Source organism: Rhea pennata, chromosome 1 (assembly GCF_028389875.1).
Source record: "Rhea pennata isolate bPtePen1 chromosome 1, bPtePen1.pri, whole genome shotgun sequence".
NCBI classification, from domain to species: Eukaryota; Metazoa; Chordata; class Aves; order Rheiformes; family Rheidae; genus Rhea; species Rhea pennata.
This window is the reverse complement of record NC_084663.1, coordinates 142148240-142171510: the sequence shown is the minus strand read 5'-3', so window position 1 is coordinate 142171510 and position 23271 is coordinate 142148240. Positions and strand designations below refer to the sequence as shown.

The window sequence follows — 23271 nt, the reverse complement described above, 5'->3', positions numbered from 1 at the left end:
AATGGGCATTCCATTATTTGGGCATTCCAAATTAAAGCACTGGAAGCCATCAAGTTATCCAGAAGTATTATCAGACTTAACAGATGACTAAAGCATTATCTGAAAGTGTCACTTTTTAATAGACAGAAAAGAATCTATAAATTAGAAAATATACTAGCAATAAAGATTGTCTTTGGCCCTTTTAAAGTTGTAAAACCTCACTGAAATCGTTTTCACAAAATTACTTCTTTCAGATAGGGAGCAATTAAAATAAGGAAGTTAAGCAAGAGCTTCTTGCAGAACAAATACCAGAGAGAAGGTGCTTCTCCAGTATCCCAAAGCCCTCAGTCAACAAAAAATGAATACCTAAAACCCAACATCTGGTCACCTCCTGCCCACTAACTATTGGTCAAAATTCCCACCAAATTCAGGCATCTTTCTAAAATAGCTTGTTCTCAAAGTTAATTAGTCTATGGGTTAAAAAAAAAAAAAAAAAAAAAAAGTAATTATTTTTAAATACATATTTTTAATGTTAAAAATAATATGATACAGATTCCTTAAAATGAAGGTTAAAACAAATCAATAACAGTTCAGGCTAAGTGTTACTAGTTAATTAAAAGTTTGTCACTGTAAAACATGTAAGCAAAATAGTATATGAATACGTCTTAGAATAACCAGACACGTGGAAAGAAGAAGAAAAGCTATAGGTTTGTCATGTACCATGCTAGGTATCATCAAATCCTAGATTTTAGTCTACAAGTTTGATTTTCATTGTTAGTGTGTGTGTGTGTGTGTGTGTATATATATATATATATATATATATTATATACTCCTCCTAACAGAAGGATGCTAATCTCTCTTCAGAGGATACAGTTTAATTTTGTGGCTGCTGCTGTGAATATCTGCCTCCTACTCCTTGAGCTTGAATTAGTAGTAAGTTCAAAATTTTGAAAAAGCTTTGGGTATCCCTGAAGCAGTGTAAGCCAGAAGTGACTTACCTCCAGTTTTATACAAGAAAAGAATACTTTCTATGTACCTCTGGTAGTGCATGTCTATCTATTTTATGTTATCTATTTAGATAAATCATTCATACACATTATTTTTCCACTTAATTTTTTTCTGACAATGAGCTACTAAGTGCTTAGCAGTGTGCCCTCCCCACCAACACAACCTGAAGGATAAAAAGAAAGGTAGAGAATAAAACCTGCAGGTTATGCAGGAATATACTAAGTTGCAATAAACTGCTAAGTACCTTGGTTTAACTCCCTAACCAAATCTTTATCCAAGAGGAAGCTTTCTCCCATCATTTGTCTGCACTTTCATCTTCTCCTTCAGTTTCCCTTATTAAAGGAAGTATTTTCAAAATAGATTTGGCCAGGAGCTTTTCTTAAATTCAGTATAGAGTTATTTAGCTTGGATGTATTTTTAGAACTCTAAAAATAAAACAAACAACAACAACTCCTGCTGCAAACAGTAATCACTGTCATTCCGAAGGTTTGCATTCTTCAAAATCCATAGATTTTTATTTCATTGTTAGCCTCAGAGTTGCAGGGGCTGGCACATACGTGTGGGATTTCATGATATGGAAATTACTAACACAAAATATATTTCCTTATATAAGGAAGCATGCATCTGTGAGGTGTTAGCATCTCATTAAATTCCTTCTTTCATACCTACCACCAAAGGTACCTGAAGGCAAAACTACATCAAGGGATACTTAGAACCTTCAACGTCAGGTAAATACAACTTACTGGCACAGTATCATGAAAATACAAAAATAAAACTTAAATAATACACTGTGTCACTGGGTTAAGAATAGACTTTGACCTTTCAACTACCTTCAACAAAAGGAAACAGTCACTAAAATCTTAGAAGTCTAAAACAGCAGCTGTGTAAAAAGATATGCCACAGTTCAGATGCCTATTAGCTTGCTCCAGTAATTTTTGCTGTGTCAATTACTATAGAGGAACACACACAGTCCTATACACTGCTGCCAGATTACTCTGTGGAGCTTATAATTATATACAGAAAAAAACAGAAAACCTTATCTTATTTTAAGTTGAACAGCCAAACTACAGAACTCAACTGCACACATAAACATGTTCCTTCCTTGTAAAAACTAACACTTCAAGGACTAAGAGAAGAACACTTACAAATGAAATAATCCACAAAGCATTTAGACTCACTTCATTCTAACAGTTACTTGGAGCTTGATAAATATGAGGGCTACAGACAACACTATGGGTCCAAATAGTGAAGCAGCTCCCTCTGGAGTTTGTGAGGCTACAGAGGCACTGGGTAGGTATTTAAGACCTGCTCAACCACTCGCCTTTGCAATCCAGAAATCTGTGCCTTACAAACTGCCAGGGTTTTACATAATAAGCCTATCTTTCGTCCATCTTGAAACTCAACTGTTGCGGATTTCTTAGCTTTTTCAGAAACTGCTTGATGCAAGTCAGACTCATATTAATGTAAATAAAGTATCAGCCTTAATATCCTTGACTGCGTCCTTTTAAAACGCAAACGGGGAAAAAAAATCTTGCTAAAGTACAAAGGTTTATTATTGCTGGATGAATGCAATAAAAGCCACACTGTTTGTACTTGACCGATTTCCTCCTTCATCAGCATTGAACAGCAGCCTTTGAGCGATTGGTACTCCTTATAATTCAGTCCTTTTGAGTACATTTCACTTCCATCTTCACCTAAAGTACTGCTAGAGCAGAAAGGAATCAAGAGGTGGGGTTGATATAGTGCATAGAAAATGTATTACAAAATAATTTTGAAACAGATTACTAACATTTAAGCAGATTCACTGCTTAAAGTAGTAAATCTAAAATGCTTCTGAGGTACAAGATTGAAGAATGAATTATGTTGAAGAGCACATGGGCCCCTGGATAGGACAGATCAGAGATTTTGACCTAATTTTAATGTATTTGACACTTTCTAGTTCTTTACTTGAATGTTTCATGAATTAGTTATACAGGAAAGTAATAAAAAATGTTCAAGATTATCTGTTCCTTGCTATTTTTTACATCACCACAGAAATAGGTATTGAAGGCCCTAGTTCAGAAACACTCTTGTTCATATTTAACCATATATGTAACAGTTAACAAAACTGAGATTTAACTAGGAAGTTGAATTGAAATCAGAAGTCAAAATCTATCAAACTAGCAGCACAATTAAAGTTTACTGGCAGCCAGTATCTACCTTTCACAGTTTCCTAAGTTTAAACTTTTTCAAGTCTTTTCATTTCCATTTCTAAAATTCCACTAATCTGGGATTAACTCACAATAGCAAAAGAAAATACACTACTGACATTCCTGTTGAAGATGAAGCCTGGCCGATGAATAGCAGCAGAAAGCCCTGAAGCCTCAGGAAGCTCATTCTTCATGGTATACCCTCAAGCCTGGTATTTTTGAAAAATGACAAACTGGAGTTCTTCCTTTTTTCAAAGGTACAAGATTATAACAGAGAACTATGTACCCTCTAATCATCTCTTTATGGTTGGATGTGACAAGATACAACGAATACATGTCCTCAAACGCTACCACAATTCTCAGCCTATTGCAAGACATGGTGGGTTAAATCTCCTTTTACAATGCAAAAAAATAGAAATAGTGAAGTTGCATGCTAACCTTACAGGGACAGTAACTGACGATCCCACTGCACCTCAAAAAAAGAGAGGAAGAAAAAAAGGAGACACCGACTCTTTCTCCATCTTTTAAAAACGTAACATAACCAACAGTCTCTCCAGAAATTTTGGGTTGGAACTACCTCATCTAATTACAAAACCTATTCTTGAACGAGACATGTAGAATCTTTTCTAAGTCGACAGAAAAGAAGATGTTTTTGTATTCAGTCCAACAGTTTTACACATCTACACATGAATTCAGAAGGGTCCATTTTTCTCTGCTCATTGTAAAAGGATTCTGTATGTGCAGGTTTGACACAGCTGTTTACACTGCACAGGTCTGAATTCAGACAGATGAAACCAATGTTTGTTTATCTTGTACACCTTTTCACCCATTCGTATCTTTTGGCCTATTTAGGTTGAGCCAAAGAAGTGAGAGCAATTATCTCTTCCTCTGGTTTTCAGCCGATCTTGAAGACAAAATATTAACAAACACAGTAAAATAAGGTATCCCGAACTAACAGGGTTTCCTCTGCTTCATTTTCCTGTTTCATTACTCCATTAGAAAAACTTCCTGTTATTTGGGAAAGCTTTTTCACTAGAACCCTGAAACAAACAACAACAAAAAAAACCTGCTGCAAACAGTAATTACTATCATTCTTATGAAGGTTTGCATTTTTTAAAATCTACAGATTTATTTTATTATCAACCTCAAAGTTATATGAGCTGATATGTATGGGTGGAACTTCATGACATGGGAAAAAAACCACACTTCCTTGTATAAGGAAGCATATATTTGTGAGGTAGGTTTGTTTGTTTGTTTGAAGTGCTAGCATCTCATTAAATTCTCTCTTTCATACCTACCATGAAAGGTACCCACTGGCAGAACTATGCCAAGTGATACCTATATAAATCTCTCTCCTTTAGCATCAAGTAAATACAACTTACTGTTATAATATCACAAATGTGATAAAAGATCAATTAATCTAGTAGTTTAATAGTGCTGTGATAGTAAGTTAAGAGGATATTACACACAAGAAAGAGGAGATGCAGTTTTTACAAACAGTCCTAGCTGAAACCATATTCAATTTGCTGGTTTGCATTTACCTACATAATCTATTATTTTACATATGTTATTCAAGTTTATGTAGCACAGAAATGTTTCACCTTATTGAGCTGTTTGCAGACAAAAATAGAAAAATAGAAAAAAAACCTAACATAACTGAGCTTTCCTCTGAAATCTGTATTTAGTTTTATCTTTGTTTTATTTTGAACAGGACACACTGAGCGTTAGAGAAGAGTTTATTATAATATGCATGAAGAATTTTATTTTAACCATAGCAAAATCAATACCTGTGTGAATATGACTCAAATAGCTTCTATATGCAAATAAATTATGTATGGTATGCTGGGAAACAGAGACCTTATAAATTAAATTTTACAAAAATAAATCAACCAACAAATGAAGAGGAATCTTCTCCTAAAAAAAAAAAAAAAACAAATCAATCTGGAACTCTAGCTGCAAATGGATTTATTTTGATGAAGGGTTAACAAGACCACTGACAATTCACAAGTGGGACAAAATATTCCTCAGAGGGAGGGTTTTTTTTGTATTCGTAAGCTGTATCATCAGATATTCCTGAGAGACTACGGAAAGATGCATCACATATCTAGAATTTACTTTAGGTGCCATTACCCTCCCAGATTCACTCATATTATATGTATAAAAAATAGTGTAATATTCTCCAAGGAAAGGTGATGAAATCACTGTTGTTTGGCACAAGAATGGACACTAATAATAGCTTGTTATGTGGAGAACATCATGTAAGAAACAAGAAATAGGTCTAAAGGATCCAAGTAAAATATATGATAAGAACTGAATAAATATACTAATACAGATTTTATATTTCAAAATTCCACTCTCAAAATTCCATTCTCAAATAGCAACCAAATAGCAAAATATTTCAGAAGAAAAATCTCCAAAGGACCCTGAGGAAGTTCATTACTGATAAAATGAAAGAGTGAAAACATTTTAATACTTAACATTGCTAAAGATATACCATCTTAATGTAGCAGTTCTAGGTTTAATGTAAACACTTTGATACTGCAGCTGAAGAAAACAGTGGTCTGAAATTCATCATGTAATTCAAGATCATAGTTTCTTTTCTATATTGCAAAAACATAAATCTAAACTCATTTAAATTTCCAGTGTGTTTATAGCTTCATTTCAGTCTGTGTGGCTAAAACTACTAGGATATATACATATATATGTGTGTGTACACATATATACATATACATACATATACATATATACACATACATACACATACATATATATATACACATACATATATATGTATGTATATATATGTATATATGTGTGTGTGTGTGTGTGTATATATATATATATATATTAAAAAAAGCATGTCTTTTAACTATGACAGTCAAAAGTATCTGGTGATTCCCAAATACGTACAGGGCTTGGCAATGAGATCTAAAGCTCACCAGTCCACGTATTACCTAACTACATCCCTCTCCACAAGTCTCCATTCTAGGCACAGAAGTTTAACTTTTACATGTAGGATATTTACAGTATTGAATATTGCACAGAAACCACGTTTCAGCATTAAAGACCAACTAATTTTTCCCAGAATTTAACACTTAATGTTCTATATGGTCATAAAAAAGTCAAATATATTTATAACAGTAACAGTAGTGAAAACTATTACAGATCTTAGTAATAGAAACAGAGTTTCTACCTCAGCATATCACAGTTACACAGGCTTGTTTATTGGTCAGTGTTATAAAGCCTTTTTTATATCCCAATGTTCTCACTTTCCAATCGCTAGAAGTAGTTACATTTATTAATACTCAAATCTTAAAAATTTTCTTTTAGATTTTTGGTTATTTTACACTGCTATTCTGTGAATACCACCAAGTTTGACAGCTTAACAGTTTTGCCAATTTAGAGCAAAGCATTCCATATGTTGTTTCACCAAAGCTAAAGAAAAAAAAAATCCTCTAATACATGCAATACATCAAATTTCTTAGAAACATTTAAATATATCCATACGCATATACACACACACATTTTATTTTATATATGTGTGTGTGTGTATATAGAAATATATATACATATATATAAAAAATACACAAAGAGTGAGTGAGTGAGTAAATACACGCACCTGTATGTTACCACAAGTTAACCTATTTTATTGTTCACTGCCATGGCTGTTTCTCACTTTTGCCCTTTCCAATTCTCTCCTCCCCAAAAATGTCAGCATTAATTATGTGAACCTGTTTTTCTATATTTAGAAACAGGATCGCAGGCCACAGGAAACAGAGCAGTGACTAGCAAATTCAACACCACATTGATAGATTAGATTCATGAATTCATGCGCTGTATTTCACATGGCACAGAGTATCTGACATGCCCTTATGGACTCTTAAGTTTCTCAAAAATTGTAGCATCATTGCTTACTAAGAGGTTTGCTCACTATCACTAGTTGATATAACACATTTCAACAGAGAAGTGTTTTAAATTATTCACGTTAAAGAACAAACTTTTTAATATAATTTGTAACTCAGGAATAATGCTTAAGGAAATGATGCACATGCACAGATGTGCTAAAATTAGAGGGTAGGGCCAGAAGTGAACACAAAACCCATCTCTCTGTATAGGGTCATTGGCTCAAATACAACCTGTATCAGTTTTGACTGAAAGCTACTGGTCTATTAGTTTATCATCTCTTAACACTTCTTACAGAAGTTGAAGCATCTTAAGTTTTATACACCAGGAAAAATGGCACACCTCTGCCATGAAAAAAGATCAATTGTGCCAAACACGAAATATTATTTGGTATACTAGGTACTTACAACTCTACTAAGTGAACTGCAATTTGTTTCAGAATGCTTGAACGTTTCCTAGATACAAATTAACAGTCTCAGAAGACAGGACAGAGACTGATGAAACTATTTCACCTCTAAGAGATGAAGTGTATGTCACTGATGGAAGAGGATATGAGCATTGCACTATCCAATATATATGTCCTCAGGAGATACCAGAAAAAATTATTAATATAAATAAAAGAAAGGTAAATACTATCAATAACTTTTAAGCATTATCAACATTTAAGGAGGCCTTACGCAACATTTTTTTCTATACTGTCCTCTTTAGTCATTTACTGAGTTTCTCAATCTTTAAAATGAAATTTGTATACTATTTGCACAATCCTTGGAAAAAATAACTGTACTTTATTGTAATTCTGTAAAAAAGTTTGCAAAAAAAGAGGATTCATCTTGATTATAAAAATAAAGCAACTATGCTACAGAAGGATATCTGAAGCAAAGCAATCAAAGATTTTTTCCTTCTCTCTGCTCCCCTCCCCCCTACCAAGCATCCTAGCATTTCCAGGTCTTTTGTATTACTGCAATCACTATCTGATTTGCCTATTTCAAGAATCATATTTCAGAGAACTAAGGGAGGCCAAGCAACAGAGTTGTGTTTGTTCTCAAACAAAATCTCTCTTTAATATCTCTACCAAAAATGAAAACCAATTAGGTTCTATCCAACAGTTACAAGCAGCAGCATTTTTCCTCCTACAAACACTTTAAATGCCAAAATACATGAAGATTAGAGAAAGATTTATCAACGTATTTCATTACAGGAGATAAACTGTAAGTATTCTATGGCAGTATTCTATGAAGGAATGCCCAGCTTTTGGATGTCAATGAACCCATAGCTGGCAAATTTCCCAATGAAGTACAATATGAAATTGTTAACATCTCACATTCTGTACTAACCATCAACCAGTATAAGTTCAGATCTTCCTACCAAATCAAGCACTTGTAAAATCTATTTCTTCATATACACTCATCTGGAATATCTAGTTATGTGCCTAGACAGGCTTCCATTTTCTTCTATTCTACTTGTTTTGTTCTGAAAAGAAACTGAGGCAACAGAGACCTACCTGAACAAAAGGGAAGAGTGCATCAAAACAGCATAAGCCCCTTTACCTTACCCTGCTGTTTCAACATCCATCAAGTTTGATTTTGATTTCTTGAAGAAAAATGCTACTGCATTAGATTTGCACTGTTTCACTTTTAAAGGGGGAATTCAAATATGCAGGATAAAAGATAACGTCTCACCAATACATCCATCTTTGTTATTGTCTGCTAGTCTTCTCTGACTATTCACTCAGTTTAGTAGTCCGTATTTCACTAAGTAGCCTCTTTATTAAAATACAAATAACAACTATGCAAAGAAGTCAATAAAAATGAAACAATATTTGAAGTTAATATGAAAATGTGAACTCTCATCTCCAAATATATGATTTCACAGTATGTCACTTATAATGAACCTTTCAACATCAAGATTCAAAGGGAGATAAAAATTATTTACATTTTAGACTTTTATTACCAAGGTACACATCCTAGACAATTCTTAAAAGCATCAGGAAACAAAACACATAATCCAAATTCATTTACACTCTGAACTATGCAACTAACTCCTGCTTTAGTTTTAAGTTAGATAGGTTTACCTGAAGAACTGACAGAAAAAAAAATAAAAAAATAAAAAAGTTGTTAAGGGACTAGATTGTTTTCCAAGTATCTCATTTCACAATTTTGCTTCTCTACTTAATATTACCATACACAACAAGCTCTTCCCAGTAGATAAAGAATTCCACTGGAAAGGAGTACATTCTGCAGAATAGTAATTCATATGTATTTTATGTTAAAAGATTATTAAAAAAAAAAAAGCTAAACAAGCCTATTTCTCAATGCTCTGATGTCACTCCAGCTGCACATTTACGAAACTACATCCCAGTTACTTGGATATCCTATTCTCAATTTCTGTTTGAAAAATTATGTCCTTTTTTACACTTCTGGAATATACCACACATTCCAAAACACTTTTCAGATTTCGGAGTTCAAATATGCTGTTATACCACAGAATGCACATGACCCACTCAAATTGTCTTATCACTAATTTCCAGAAGATTAATTTCCCATAATTATCCCAAATTTGCCTCACAAACCAGAAATGCTCTATCAAACTACATTTTGTTAACTCACAACTGACAGTGTAGTGGGAGCACTGAAAGTTTAGGCCTACCTAACTTCAAAATAAACAACATAAAGGAGTCGAACATCCTCCTCTCCATCAAAATAATCTTTTGGTTTACAGTAAACACCAGGTGTTATGGATAACAAGAGAAGAGAATTCTAGAAACTCTCTTCACTTACCCACTTAGAATAAAGGACATATTATATTTTATATAAAAAGGTACAATACATCACACATACTCCCCCCCAAAAAAGTATAAATATTTAGTTGCAGAATGATATTCAGTTACAGGAGAAAAACCCTTCACATTTCAGTTTTCAAAGACAAATGTAAGTTTAAAGAAAGAAGAGAAACAGCTAAATAATGTCTGTTAACACATAAACCTGCGATAAGCATAGCTTTCACAGGCTTAAATTTGAAGCATCACAACTGGCCTTTCCCCAATATGTCATCTACTTTTCAGCTTACAAAGCAGGGAATAAACACAGCTGACCCAAAAATGGATTTTAAAATAGGTATTTTTAGAAGAAATATAGTTCCATTTCATTTACAGTATTTTGCATTAACTTCAGCGTTAGAAACCCCTCAGATTATTTCCTCAGTTACTTTGTTTTCCAATAGCTCCGTCTTATGGGACATAGTCTTTCACACAGCTTCTTCCCAGCTGCATTTTCTAGCAGAGAAACTACAGAAATAACTTCTAGCAAGGAAAGATTTCCATAGCAAGGTCCAAGGAATCACTTCTACTCACTGTGAAATTACTAATGTGGAGCTTTTAAACAGAATCATTTAAATTAAGTTGCAATGCTCGAGATTTCAGAAATACCTTTTTTTTTTTAATTGATTACATCTCAAATTACATTATTGCAAAAGATATTGCTGAATGAGCAATATCTGCATAAATGGTCACTAACGTGAACTTTTTAAGTGGATTAAACTATGCTGGTCAATAAAAGAGGAGCAATGCTGTTAATCTAATACAACCGCCACATCCACCACCTCAGACAGTAAACAAGTGAGTTGCTTAAATAGAGAAACATAGTGCAGAAGTCTTCACAGGCCTTCAAAAGTCTCAAGAATCCGGGACATCTTTGTAGCATCAGACCACATAATCAGCATACTGAAACGCAGCCCGAAACATTTTGATGAAAGAGGCAACAAGAAGTCCAGTTTAGAAACTGACTGACCAGTAGCTGTGCTAATTGTTGGTTAGTTCTCCACGGACAGAGATAAAACCATGCAATCACCTCCTGCACCCAAAGGGATGCAAGAAGCCAACAGCAAGCTGGGGAGAAGTCTGAGACTAGAAATATGTCATCATTCTGGGATAGGGGGCCAGAGCAGTCTGCTATTATAGTACCACAAGTTTTATATAAATACTATCAGCATCCATGCATCTTATTTTTATATTTAACATCCATATAGCTATTACAGTGCATCCTAATTAGTGTATCAGCAAAGTAAACATCTTCTATCAGTTTAGCCTGTTTCTGAGGAGTCTGTGCAATGACAGCTCTCATAAGAGCCACCTAAACAATTTTGGAGTATATAATTTACTGACTACAGCACTAACAGAGAGGCATAAGAAGTAATACTAATAGATATTTTGCTTTAATTCAGGGAGCTCCCTACACCTCCACAATAACATCAGTGTCATTACGGTAAGTATTTCATGTTGCCTGAAGCCCCCACATTCCCCAGTACCAATAGAACAACATTCCAGCAAATGCCAAGAATGCTACGTAAGAAGCTTTGTTTTAATGAAGAACCATTCCAAAACTCAAACACATCATAGAGGATCCCCTAAAAATGCACAATGCACTTTTTTTTTTAATGTAACAAACCATTACATCCCTTGCAAGAATCACATAAGACAGGGGGAAGGGTGAAAGGGGGAAGCACATTAGGAGCACTACATATTTTTCTCCTGTATTAGAGGATGTTGAGTGACTAGTCGTATCTTGCCAGTAAAATAATACATTGCACTGTCATACTACAGCTTTAGTCCTCTTTAATACATACTTAAGACAATGCCAGGTATATACAAGGAAAATTGCAAGATTTAAGTCATATGTTAAACATATAATAGTTTACATTAAATTAATAATAATTAAATTAACAGTAGTTTACATTAAATAGTTCTTCTGACTTGAGCAACCTTTCCTCAGTCATTACATCTTTTGAATTCTTGCTAGTTGCACAATAGAATCAAGTAAACATATACTAGATATGTGTCTTGTCACAAAAAATTAGCTCAGAAATAATCCTCTAAGGGAGTCAGATTCAGCCTAATTAAAAATAAACAAAAGGTAGTTTTGTTATATGTTGCAGATTTTTTATTAATAGTTTGTAGAAATAAAGAAGTGCTAAGTGCTAAAAGCAGCCAACTAAGAAGTTCTATGCTCTGACTGATATAAAGCAAACCGAAGACTTTTCCATACTCTAATTCTCCTTCTATTTTAACTTGCAGAATTTGTTCAGTAAGTTCTATAAATGTTTCTTTACTTCCTATAGGGAAAGCTGCAGTTCATCTCCAAAATGAATGTCTAGAAAAGAAAGAAAAATGAAGAAGGTTTTACATAAAAGCTAGCCTGTTTGGAAACCATAACCTGTTGGCATGTAAGTGCTAAAAAATACATTGTGAAAAGTAGACTGGTTATCTGGCTTTATTTTTATAAATTTAAACAGTCAATCTGCAATAAAGAAGAGCATTAAAATTGCTTAACGAGAACAGTGCAAGACCAATTGATCTTTTTTATTATTATTACTATTTTGCAATAGAATAAGGGGTACATAGAAAAACTTACAGAATGATACCAATGACAGGACCAAAAATCAACCTGACCCCAAGCCAAGTGTAACATTCCATTGCTATTGGTATTATACAGAAATATGTTATGTCACCAAGTTTAGTCACATGGAAGCAACGTGACTTTACTAATTTTAATATATTGGAGTTATAAATAAATAACTAAACTCACATACTTCTCTTGATACACTTCTCCGAGATGAAGTGTATCAAAGCAGACCAACTGAGTCCCTGGAGAAGAAATTATAACTCATTTGCACGGAAGTTACTGTCAGTCAATTAATGGACCAGCTATCAACTGCTCGGGGTTGGGACTAGAATGAAGAAAGAGGGCAGCCAAGTGGAAAGTTCTCACAGAACAAATGCAATAGATTACCACAATTTAAGGCTGCACAGAGTAGCTGTCAAAAATCACCAAGTGAAAGGAAAAATTTTGAAGTGCATACATTTGAAGAGCACTTCCACAGTGCAAACCAACTCTTGCAAATGTCCTCAAATTACCTTTAAGATAGGTAGAGATACTAATGCATCCTTCAGCATAAGCAATACCCACAAGCTCAAACAAGCTTATTTTACCAATACAAGAGCACAGACATATTAGCTATACAACCACTGCCCAAACTGGACAGTTTAAATTTATATTAGATGTGTCAAGAGCAGACAGCTGTAATTGTCTACAAAGCAGCTATTCCGAATATGCGCTTCTGGACATGCTTCTAATATGTTTGGACATACAGCTTCCACATTGTTTTTACCTACTTCACTTATCTTTCAGCCTTTCAACGAAAAAAGCTAAGTATTTACACAGATGTAGTTGAATTGCTTAAACTGAATTGTGAAAGCACCAAATTCAGAGTTCACCAAGACTGTAGCCCTTAAATTAAGGAAGGGAAAGCTCAAATTATTCCTAAATAGGAATACGCTACCTTAGTTTTCAGAACTTATTTCAGAGTAGAACGTCCAGTTCAAATCATCCTTCCGAAACAACCTGTATTATCCTCAGAAATTATATTTTTTATTTTGAGATTAAAAATCAGTGCAGTACAAAAGTGGTCACAGAAGCATTGTATCTACTTTACAGATCTAAACCCTGTCCTTAAGCCTTTAAAAACAAGCAACCTTCAGTGTTTCAGAGGTAACATTTTTTTCAAACACTCCCCCAAATCCCTCAAGAAGCCTTTAATTTGCTAACTTACAGTCTTATCATCACAACTAATTTAAGTCCTTGAAATATATCATTTATGAAAAGTAAAATAGTAAGCATTATTCATATAAAGGGCAGAAATTTGAAGACTTCTTTTGACCAAACTTAAATCCAGACTACAAATATCCACAGAAGTACACAATGAGAGCCAAATTAACTAAATTCACTGACCTAAATGTTTTGCAGTTTTTTTCTTGTTCTGTAACATTCCACTCAGTTTTCAGATATGCCATGTTAGTTTCATTGGCAACCTCCACATTTTACTAGACACTGCATATCTCACCTGTCTTCTGGGTGAATTTTCTTACCACACTCTTGAGTCTCTGTAGCAAATAAGAGGCTCCACTAAGACAGGGAAAAATCCCTGATGTGCCTTAGTATTAAAAAAAATAAAGTAACACACATTTCAAATCAAAATTGAATCACTGTGCTAGCATGAAGTGCAGTCAACGAACAGAGCTTAAAAGAATCTTATGTATCCCCTTTAAAATATAAAGGGCTTGTTCGTTCATTCACTTGAAAGTTTTCCTCTGGGAAAGCAAAATTATATTCTTATTTTGAGAATTTAAATGAAACATACTGCCTTAGCATCTGAATATGCAACATTTTTGAAGCTGTTAATAAAACCCTCAAGACCTGCGTAGATGTGGGAAGAGGTATATCATGCTTTACCAAGAGAAGACACCATGTTAAACTATTACAAAACAGAACAAGCTAACGTTGAAGATTATTTTACACTGATAAGTATCAACAGTAGGAGAATTATATTGTTTAACCTAAACTAATTTAGTTAAGTACAGATTACATCCAGACAAGCCTTTTCAGGGTAAATATAAAGTTCCCATCTTTTAGTTTATGAAAATTCAATCTTCATTGCTGTATGCACGTCTACTCTTCTCCTAACAGACGTGGTATATAAATCCCACCACCTCTCTTCACTTCTGAAGTTTATATATCACAAATGACCTTTAAAGTGGATTAAATCAGGATTAAGTGTTATTTAACCAGGGGTGCATTTCCCTTATTTTCAGCAACATAAAAACCAATACAGCAAGACATTCACCTCCAGAACACTACTCCCTCTGCCCACTAGACAGAGAGTCCAGACATGCACATTCATGTTCATGTATGTTGCCAATCATCAGTATTTTAATTTCTAATTTCCTCCCTTGCAGGGAGGGAAGAATATAGTTTAATTCACATTTCCATTCCATTTCATATTTTCCATCTTTTTGAGTTTGAGCAGACACACACCACTTCCTGGTCAAAGATTTTTTTCAGTAGTATCTTCTATTTAAAGCAAACACTTTTTTTTGGGGGGGGGGGGGAGCGTTCTTGATTTTGTGGGAAAGGGGTTTTTCATGTTTCCTTTTCCCACAGCATTAGAAGTTAGATCCCAGATTACTTAATTCGTTGCATCACAACAGACACTTTGGGGCATCTCTGGGTTATTTATAGGACTTACTAGATTATTTATATATAAAAGTAGTATATCTGAGCATCAAAGGACACCCATTCTATAATATGCTGTCAAGTCCACAACATTAAAGAAAGAATTATGAAGTTTCTTCTGCAATCAATTAGATATTTAAATACGATTAAGGCAAAAGAAACAGTCAAGAAGCAAACACTAAGTCATTTATCTCAACAACCGATTTTTTAAACTGAAGATAGTAAAGTAAAAATGTGAACTTTCAGTTTTCACATACTCAGACTTCTTCCATATGCTTTCTCCCTTTTCTGACTTCTCTTTCTGAAAGACAAAAGAATATTTGTTTCAATCCATTTTTTCAGTCTAATAAGAACCTAATTGGAGAGGACCTGTTGCTGCTCACTCCATAATATTATGCTACTTCAGTTCTCCTCACCAGTGAATTGCAGGAAAAACAACATAATAAAGCTAATTCACACTTGGTCATTTTCTCTGTAGAAGATCAGGTACAACAATAGCAAAGATTTATTTTAGGGCAAGTATCATCTTGTTGAAAAGATAAATTAAGTAAAAAAACACATTCCAAGAAAGGAGAGAGAAAATAAAAACCAAATCCTTTAGTCTGATGACTAAAGTCTCAAAGATGTACTAATACAATGGTGAATTTAAGTCACTATTACAGTCACAACACTCATATAATGTTTTCTTTCAAAACTTTGTGTTATGTAAGGATATTGTCAAGTAAAATCATAGATTATTATTCATCATTTCAGTATCAAGGAAAGATGACAAACAGGAAAAAAATCCTCATACACCCTTCAGAATAGTATTTTTAACAGGTAAGAGGCTAAATAGTGAAACTAAAAATAAGACTTGCTAAGAAGTATAAATAATCTGAACCCCCTTTAAAAGGCTTTTAAAAAAGTATTTCTCTTAAAAAAAGACTAGACACTAGTGTTCTTAGCAATTAAAGCAGAACTTCACTATTCTGGTGCAGAATTTTTTGCTTAGACTACATAAATGGAAAAATATTACTGTGATGTTCTGTACAGAAGAGCAGATTCATTCTCATAGTTTTGTACTACATTTTTACACCTACTGCCCCTCTGACATAATGTAATTTAAAAACATATTTGGCTATCATATTCTATGCCTGTGAACGCAATGAAATTAAATACGTAAGAGTGTGTTGCTTTGCAATTTTCCCCTGTACTTTAAGTTCTCCCTCTGCTCAGAAAAATTAAAATACTGGTTTGTCCAATTCTTTATTCCACATTTGCTTAGTTTAAAGTACTTCATAGGAAGAGTTGTTTAAAAGAATCCTTTCCAATGAAGATGTTGCTTACTATTAAAATATTTCAATCAATTTAATGGATGTACAAAACCTCATTTATATTTATAATATGTTTCAGTATTCATTGTACTTTGGAAAAAAAAAAAAAAGGCAGGAAATGATCTAATAAGAGAGAGGGCAAAAATTAAATTTGTCATCTTCCTTGTCCTGAAAGTTCTATTTTTCCCTGTTATTACCACACATTTCATTTGGAAGCAAAAAATTTCTTCTCTCATCTTACTTATCCAAAAGCAAAACAATCTCTTCCTTTTTTTTTTTTTTTTTTTTTTTTTGGTACTTATTATTCTAGTTTATATGAATTAGTTCTTTGCTACAATGTAGCTCAAAAGTTAGTATCTTTGTTTCAATGTAATATGTAAGGCATTCAATTGCAGCCTCTCTGGCTCCTCTGAATACTAGGGCACTTTCATTAAATGCTCTTTGCCAAAAAGGATGGTTCAGGAGCTAGACTGCTAGGGTTCACAATCTCTTTCTCTCTCTTTCACAGCCCTTTTGAAGTCTGGACTGAAGAGGGCTCACATAAAATTTATGCAAGTAATTAATTGCTAACGCACCTCTTGGGTGGACCATGAAACTTTAGCAGGTATATTACATTGAAAAAGGTTAAGGCATTTAAGTTTTTGATTCTGCACATACCACAACCTTGGCACAGCTGAACATTACTTAAGTCCAAAAGAGATTCACAAAATATTTCAGGCTTGTCTGAGCAAACTGAGTATGCCAAGCAAACCTTCACATTTTAACTTTCTTTGAAAATAAAATTAATTCAAAAATAGAAGCGAACAAGTCACCTTCAATAGCTCCAGAGTGAGGAGCACACTTAGCTCTAATTTTGGAGGACTAGCCAAAAAACATGCATCTCAGTAAGTTCAAAGCCGCATCTTCAACCTCTCAGGAAGTCCCCTTGATGAAAGCTTGGGGGCATGCTAGGGAGATAAATGCCCTCCTACTCACCATGCTAAAACCATCCTCCCTTTTTGCTCTCCTGTCTTCACATTGAATTCTTTGCTAGAACAGGCATACCTTCCAAAAGAAACTATACAGAGTACTCTCAATCCAGCCTGCACTATAGCAATAAGGTTAACAGAGAGTTTCTAATCATCTTAGATTATGAAGGATATTAAAACAGTAGCTCTTACATGCAAAGTGGGCACTATTTCCAACTTAGTTTTCACCCCAGAAGTTTTTATTCCATCCTCCAAGAGAAGGCACCTAAATTCAAGGATGACCACAATTCCATAGACACCTAATTCAAGAGACAAAGAATTACTTAATTCTGGGGGAGGGAGAAATGGCATTTCAGACATATTCCCCTTACATAGCTTAAAAAAAAAAATCCATAGTTAATCTCAGCAGCTTGCTTTACAAGCCCCATTTTTAGGTACTTAAGTTCCTCCAAAAATTACAGTGAGCAATAACAGATCTAAACCAGATTTGTAGATCCTTTTCTTGGACCAAATAAGTAAAAAAAAGTCAGATTCACTACCTAGAACAATGAAATTCCTTAGAGGAAGTACTAGCTAGTTCGTAATCTTTACCCTTGAATGGACCAAAAAGTAATGGAGACTATAAGCATCCAAAGACCCATCGTTTAGTTAGCTCAAATATTATTTATACTGCAGCTGTACCAGCATGGAACTCACCTCCCTATTTTGCCACTTTCCAAGCAGGTAGTTTCCAAGACCATGGTTTCTAAGCCTGGGTATAGGCAACAGTGATTCTAGTAGAGATGCATCCTAAAGGCTGAAGCACCCCAGCTGCTATGTTTTCTCTCTCTTCCTCCACTCCTTTATCGTACACACATCCTGGTACCAGAACTTCCTGCCCTGTAACTTCTGGTCAGCCCCCTCTCCTTCATAGATGTCTCTAAATCTCAGATGGAGGACACAGCTTTTGAGAACAGCAGCAGAAAGAAAATGGCTATTCTTATCACAGCAGTTACACTGCACAAAGGACTAAATTGCTGCAGTAAAATTGATGACAGTACACTTATCACCCCATACGAGAGGTCAGAAAAGTGGAATATGGTATTATTTAGTTAAACTTTTGCTTTAAAAAGTGTAGACATACACACTCTTCCAGTACATGTGATATAAACCTAAACTGCATTTAATTTAATAAAAAAATAGGTTTAAGCCTAGCCAAAATGAGCTTCTCAAGCTAAATTGCTACATATATTCTGGAGTGTGCTGCACTGTTGCAGTATATTTAACTAAAGAGTGCAATGTAGCATATTAGCAGGTGTGTGCAGAACGGCTCAACCTCACGCAGAGATACTGGCTCAGATCTCAATGTACTACTGACACATCAGCGAGGCATTGCATCTTTGAGTGCGTAAACTCCGTTGCTCAGAGGCAGGTATAAATGTGTTCAGTTTCAGTATCACTTTGAGGCAGCTATTTTTCTTCCCAGTCACAAGGTAGATCTCTTCCCTCTTCAGAGCCTTTTACAGAGGAGCACAGGCATACAGTAAATACACTTAGAAACTAACTTACAATAAATCATCTCAACTTCTTTGTTTAATGCATTTACTTGGGCACATTTCTGTATCCTTCAAGATTTGTGTTTTGTCTCTCCTGTCCCTACCCATGGCTCTTAAAAGATACAAAGAATGGCTAACTTTTCAGGTAGAGCTAGCAAAGAAAAAAAAAAATATCAAGCTGAGGGAGACAGGGAGGGAAGAGAGAGTTTCTTTAAGTATTTTGTCAGTGACCTAACAGGCAACAGTCTGCTCTTTTCACCTTGCACTCCCTTTTCCAGCACTGTCTCTTCATATCAAACAGTATTTTTCTTTCCAAGAGGAATCTCCTCTTTACTCTTTGTGGAATGATGACCTTCCTTTTTCTTAAGCTCGAAGCTGCACCTTAAAGAACACTGTAAAAAGATATGCTGTTCAGAAATAATCCTTGTGTCAATTTAAAATATTTCTTCATTTCCTTAGGAACATTTCTATGATAATTAGGCCTTTGTTTAAGAATCAGTATTTTCCTGCTGCCTAATATCATAATCCTCTATGATGACAATCACATCTATAGCAACTAGTTGTGATATCATGCATAGGATTGATCACTTCTAGTGGAGAAGCAGCATCAGGATGCTTTCACACAGTCTTTCAATAATCTCATTCAACTTCTCAATAAGACACCAATTCACGTTTTAACTTGGAAATATTGTCTAAAAAAGTAATGGGCTTCAGTAGATAATAATGTGGTGTGCATCAATCACAACATTCTTATGCCTTTCCAACAGCATTTTAAAAAATATAAATCAAATCATCAACTTAACTAAAAAAGGGTTTAAATTACACCATCTTGACTGAAGACAACTTAACTACAGCAAGGCTGGGGAAGGAAACTGAAGTTTACAGCACTTACTGGAATAAATCTGTCCAAAAAAATCATTTCAAAGCTAAATAAATATAATAACAAAAAACCCTTCTGTATAGCTGAACAAATAATCAAGTGCAAAAGCATTCATAATTATGCATATATAATCCCCTTCAAGCACAATGCACTGACAAATACCAGAGTGAGTATGAAAACAGTTAACATCACCACAGATGTCCTTTGAGATGTCATTTTATTAAATATATGCATATACTTTGCAATATTGCAGGCAGGGTGGAGTTTTTCTTCCCCCTTTTTTGGTAAGTGTGGTAAATCTGAGGAGCAATTTTGCCTCTTACCAAAATTCTACCCAAGGCAAGACATCTTTGCATCAATACGCACGGTGACAGCACAGCTCCAGGTTTTTAAATACACCTACCTGCATTTAATGAACCTCTCTGATCTCTTCACCGGCCCTACAGCTGCATTTAAATAATGAATTTCTATCATGATGCAAGCAAATGAAGCTAACCACGTCAATCGAGTTTTTACAACAAAAGGTGTTTAGACTTCAGCGGCGGTTCTGCCTGCTTCACAGACAGGCCAAACCACGTTACAAATTCATTCAGCTGTAGCTCTGAAAACACGGTTATCACACACAGCCAGAGCTGACGATCCCGGCAGTGCTCAGGCTTGTTAGCGCACTGGCACAACAGTGTCAAGGAGGAACAATGCAAGCAGGCTCCTGTGCTCCTCTGCCGACTCCACACACAGCCGCAAAACTGCGCTAACGCTACCGCTGCCCAGCGCCTTCCTAAAGCCTCACGGCGACCATAAAGCAGCTTGGGAAGAGAAGCCGCGGCTGCTGCGGGAACTCGTGCAAGCGACGGCTCAGATCACACGCAAGTCTGATAAAAACGGCTCAGCAAGAAAAAAGAAAAGAAAAAAGAAGAATAAAATAAAATTTTAAGAAAAACCCAACGCAGCGCCCCGGAACTGTGGACAAAACCAGGACGACAATCCCCCCCCCCCCCCCCGCAAACGCGACTAACTTTACGCGCGGAGCAGCGTCGGCACCAGGCGGCGGCCTCCGCCCCGGTGCCGCGGCGGCGCGGGCGGCGGGAGGGGGGGGAAGGGGGTCCCCGGCGGCGGCCGGCACCTGCCGGCCGTTAAACGGCCGCGAGTCCCGCCCCGCCGCCCCCGAACGGTCCCAACATCCCCAGCGGCCGCGCTGGGGGCGCCAAGGGGCAGGAACAAAGCGGCAGGCGAAGCGGCAGCCGAGGGGCGGCGGCCGGCGGGGGCCAAAGGCGGGCGGGCGGGCGCCGGGGCAGCGCCTTTGTCCCTCCCGCTCCCGCCGCGCCTCCCTGCCTCGCTCACCCACGGTGGCCAGGGTCTCCAGGTCCTCCAGCTTGTAGGCGCCGGGCTCGGGCGCGGCGGGCGAGCCGTGGCCGGCGGGGCTGGGGGACGGCGCGGCGGGCTGAGGCGCGGCGAGCCCCAACGCCGCCGCCGCCGCCTCGCCGCCGCTCTTCGCCCCCATTTTGGCCTTGGCGGCGCTGAAGGCGTCCATGGGGCCGAGCGGGCGCCCCGCGGCCGTTCAGCGCATGGAGAGGGACGAGCCGAGCCGGGCCGGGCCGGGCGGAGCAGAGGGAGCGGCGGCGACGCAAAGTTTCAGTCTTCAGCAGGCGGCGTGGCTGCTCCGCGGCGCCGGAGCCAGTTCTGAGGGGGCGCGCAGCCCTCCAGCATCGCGGCCCGGGGCGAGCCGCGCCGCCGCGCCGCGCCGGCAGACAATGGCGAGGGAGCGGCCGCGCCGAGCCGCGCCGCGCCGAGCCGAGCCGCGGCACACGCGGGGCGGAGGGGCGGGGACTGTCCGCCCGCCCGCCTGCCGCTGCGGCACGGGCCCGCAGAGGCCGGCGGGGCGGGGCGGCGGCGGCGGCGGAGGCGCGGCCCCGGCGGCGGGGCGGTGCCGCCCGCACAGCGCCGGGCGCCCAGTCTGCCCGGTGCCCCGCGGCGCTTCCTTGGCGTCGCCCGCATGCTGCTTCCTGGCGGAGGTGGAGGGCGACGGGGACGGACGTGCCCGGGTAACGCGGGTGTCTCGCTCGGGGTCTCCCACCCCGAGGTTCCCAAACGTTTCGCGTCGTTATCCTGCTCCTGCTTTTCGGTGCGCGGTAGCTCCTGCCGCCGCCGCGCAGCTGTTCACGGTTGTGCTGAAAGATGGGGGAAATCGGTGCGTGAGCCAGGTCGCCCAAAGACCTCCATGTCAAAACCGAGAGGGAAATCCGAGTTATCCCCCCCCCCCCCCCATGCCTTTATTCTGGTGCGGTTTTACACAGTTCGCGGCTCCCATCCCATGCCTCAATAAGGGGGGTATATCTAAACTTGATCTGTGGATCGAGTCACACGAGTGGCGTTCTGCACCATACCAGGCCTGTTGTCCTCTGTGTGGAGTAGATTCAATAATGGTGAGAAACAGTTAGGTGTGTATGTTAAATATATATATATATGTAAACACATAAATTATATCTCTTCTAAATTTACATATCTCTTTCTTGAATTTTAAGAGATGCTCACAGTCATATTTATAGTCATGATGCTCAGTGACTGTACTATGCATTTTTATCTTTTGGCTTGTTGACATGATGGGTAATGACTCATTCAAAAAGATGCCAGGTCATCTCTGCTTCCTGTCAGCCTGTGAAAAAATCACCTATTGAGGATATAAAGAGATGTCGCTTTTACTATAGCGACAAATTTCATTGGTGTAGACTTTAGAATGTAATGCAAATTTTGAACTCCTGTTTTCCTTTAGTATCTTATGTTGTTCCCTCTTGTATTACACTTTGTAAGTTGTCTTCAAGAGTTGCTGTGATCCGTGCTTTGAATGGAATATTTTAATGGTTTCTTAATTTGCAAATAGTAAATATTCTGGCACGCTGTAAATTTACTTGCTATTTGGTCAAAAGACAAGCAAGCCAATAAGCCTCTCTTATCAATGGCAGAAACATATTCTTTAAAGTAACAACTGGGAAAATCAACTTAAACTGCCTTTTATACATTAAAGATGTTTGAGTATATATATAAACAATTTTTTTTAGCTAGAAAATTTCAAATTGAGATGATTTTGAGGAAGAGGTGCAAGCTAATTATGATCATTATGTTCAAAAGAGAGTACTTTAACTTAAATCTATCAAAAAGCATCAATATATGATGTTCTCAAAACTATTTTTTATAAGAAAAAAGAAATTACTCAATGTTCAGATGTTAAAGAGGGCAGAATATTTTACAGAAGATGCTGATTACCTTTAACTCATATTTCTGTTTATGCTACAAACTTTGCTTTTCTGCTGGTTATATTCTTGTATTGGAGAACTTAAGGCTTCTTAAAAGTTCTAATGCTGCACTTCAATAGTTGATGGCCTAACACATAGTCTGTATGACAGGTTATAATCAAAAAGGCTATGATTCAGGAAGG

At 37.1% G+C, this 23271-nt stretch overlaps 1 protein-coding gene across 3 annotated transcripts in view; it reads right to left on the bottom strand.

Annotated features, from left to right (window-relative positions):
- Positions 1–21562, bottom strand: part of PRKX (protein kinase cAMP-dependent X-linked catalytic subunit) — a 59362-nt gene extending 37800 nt beyond the window's left edge. For all 3 annotated transcript variants that reach the window (XM_062601415.1, XM_062601420.1, XM_062601425.1), the window contains exon 1: positions 21180–21562. In XM_062601415.1, coding sequence (XP_062457399.1) covers positions 21180–21369 — 190 coding nt within the window. In that variant the 5' untranslated portion in view covers positions 21370–21562. The remainder of the gene's footprint in view (positions 1–21179) is intronic.
- Positions 21563–23271: the final 1709 nt, after the last annotated feature.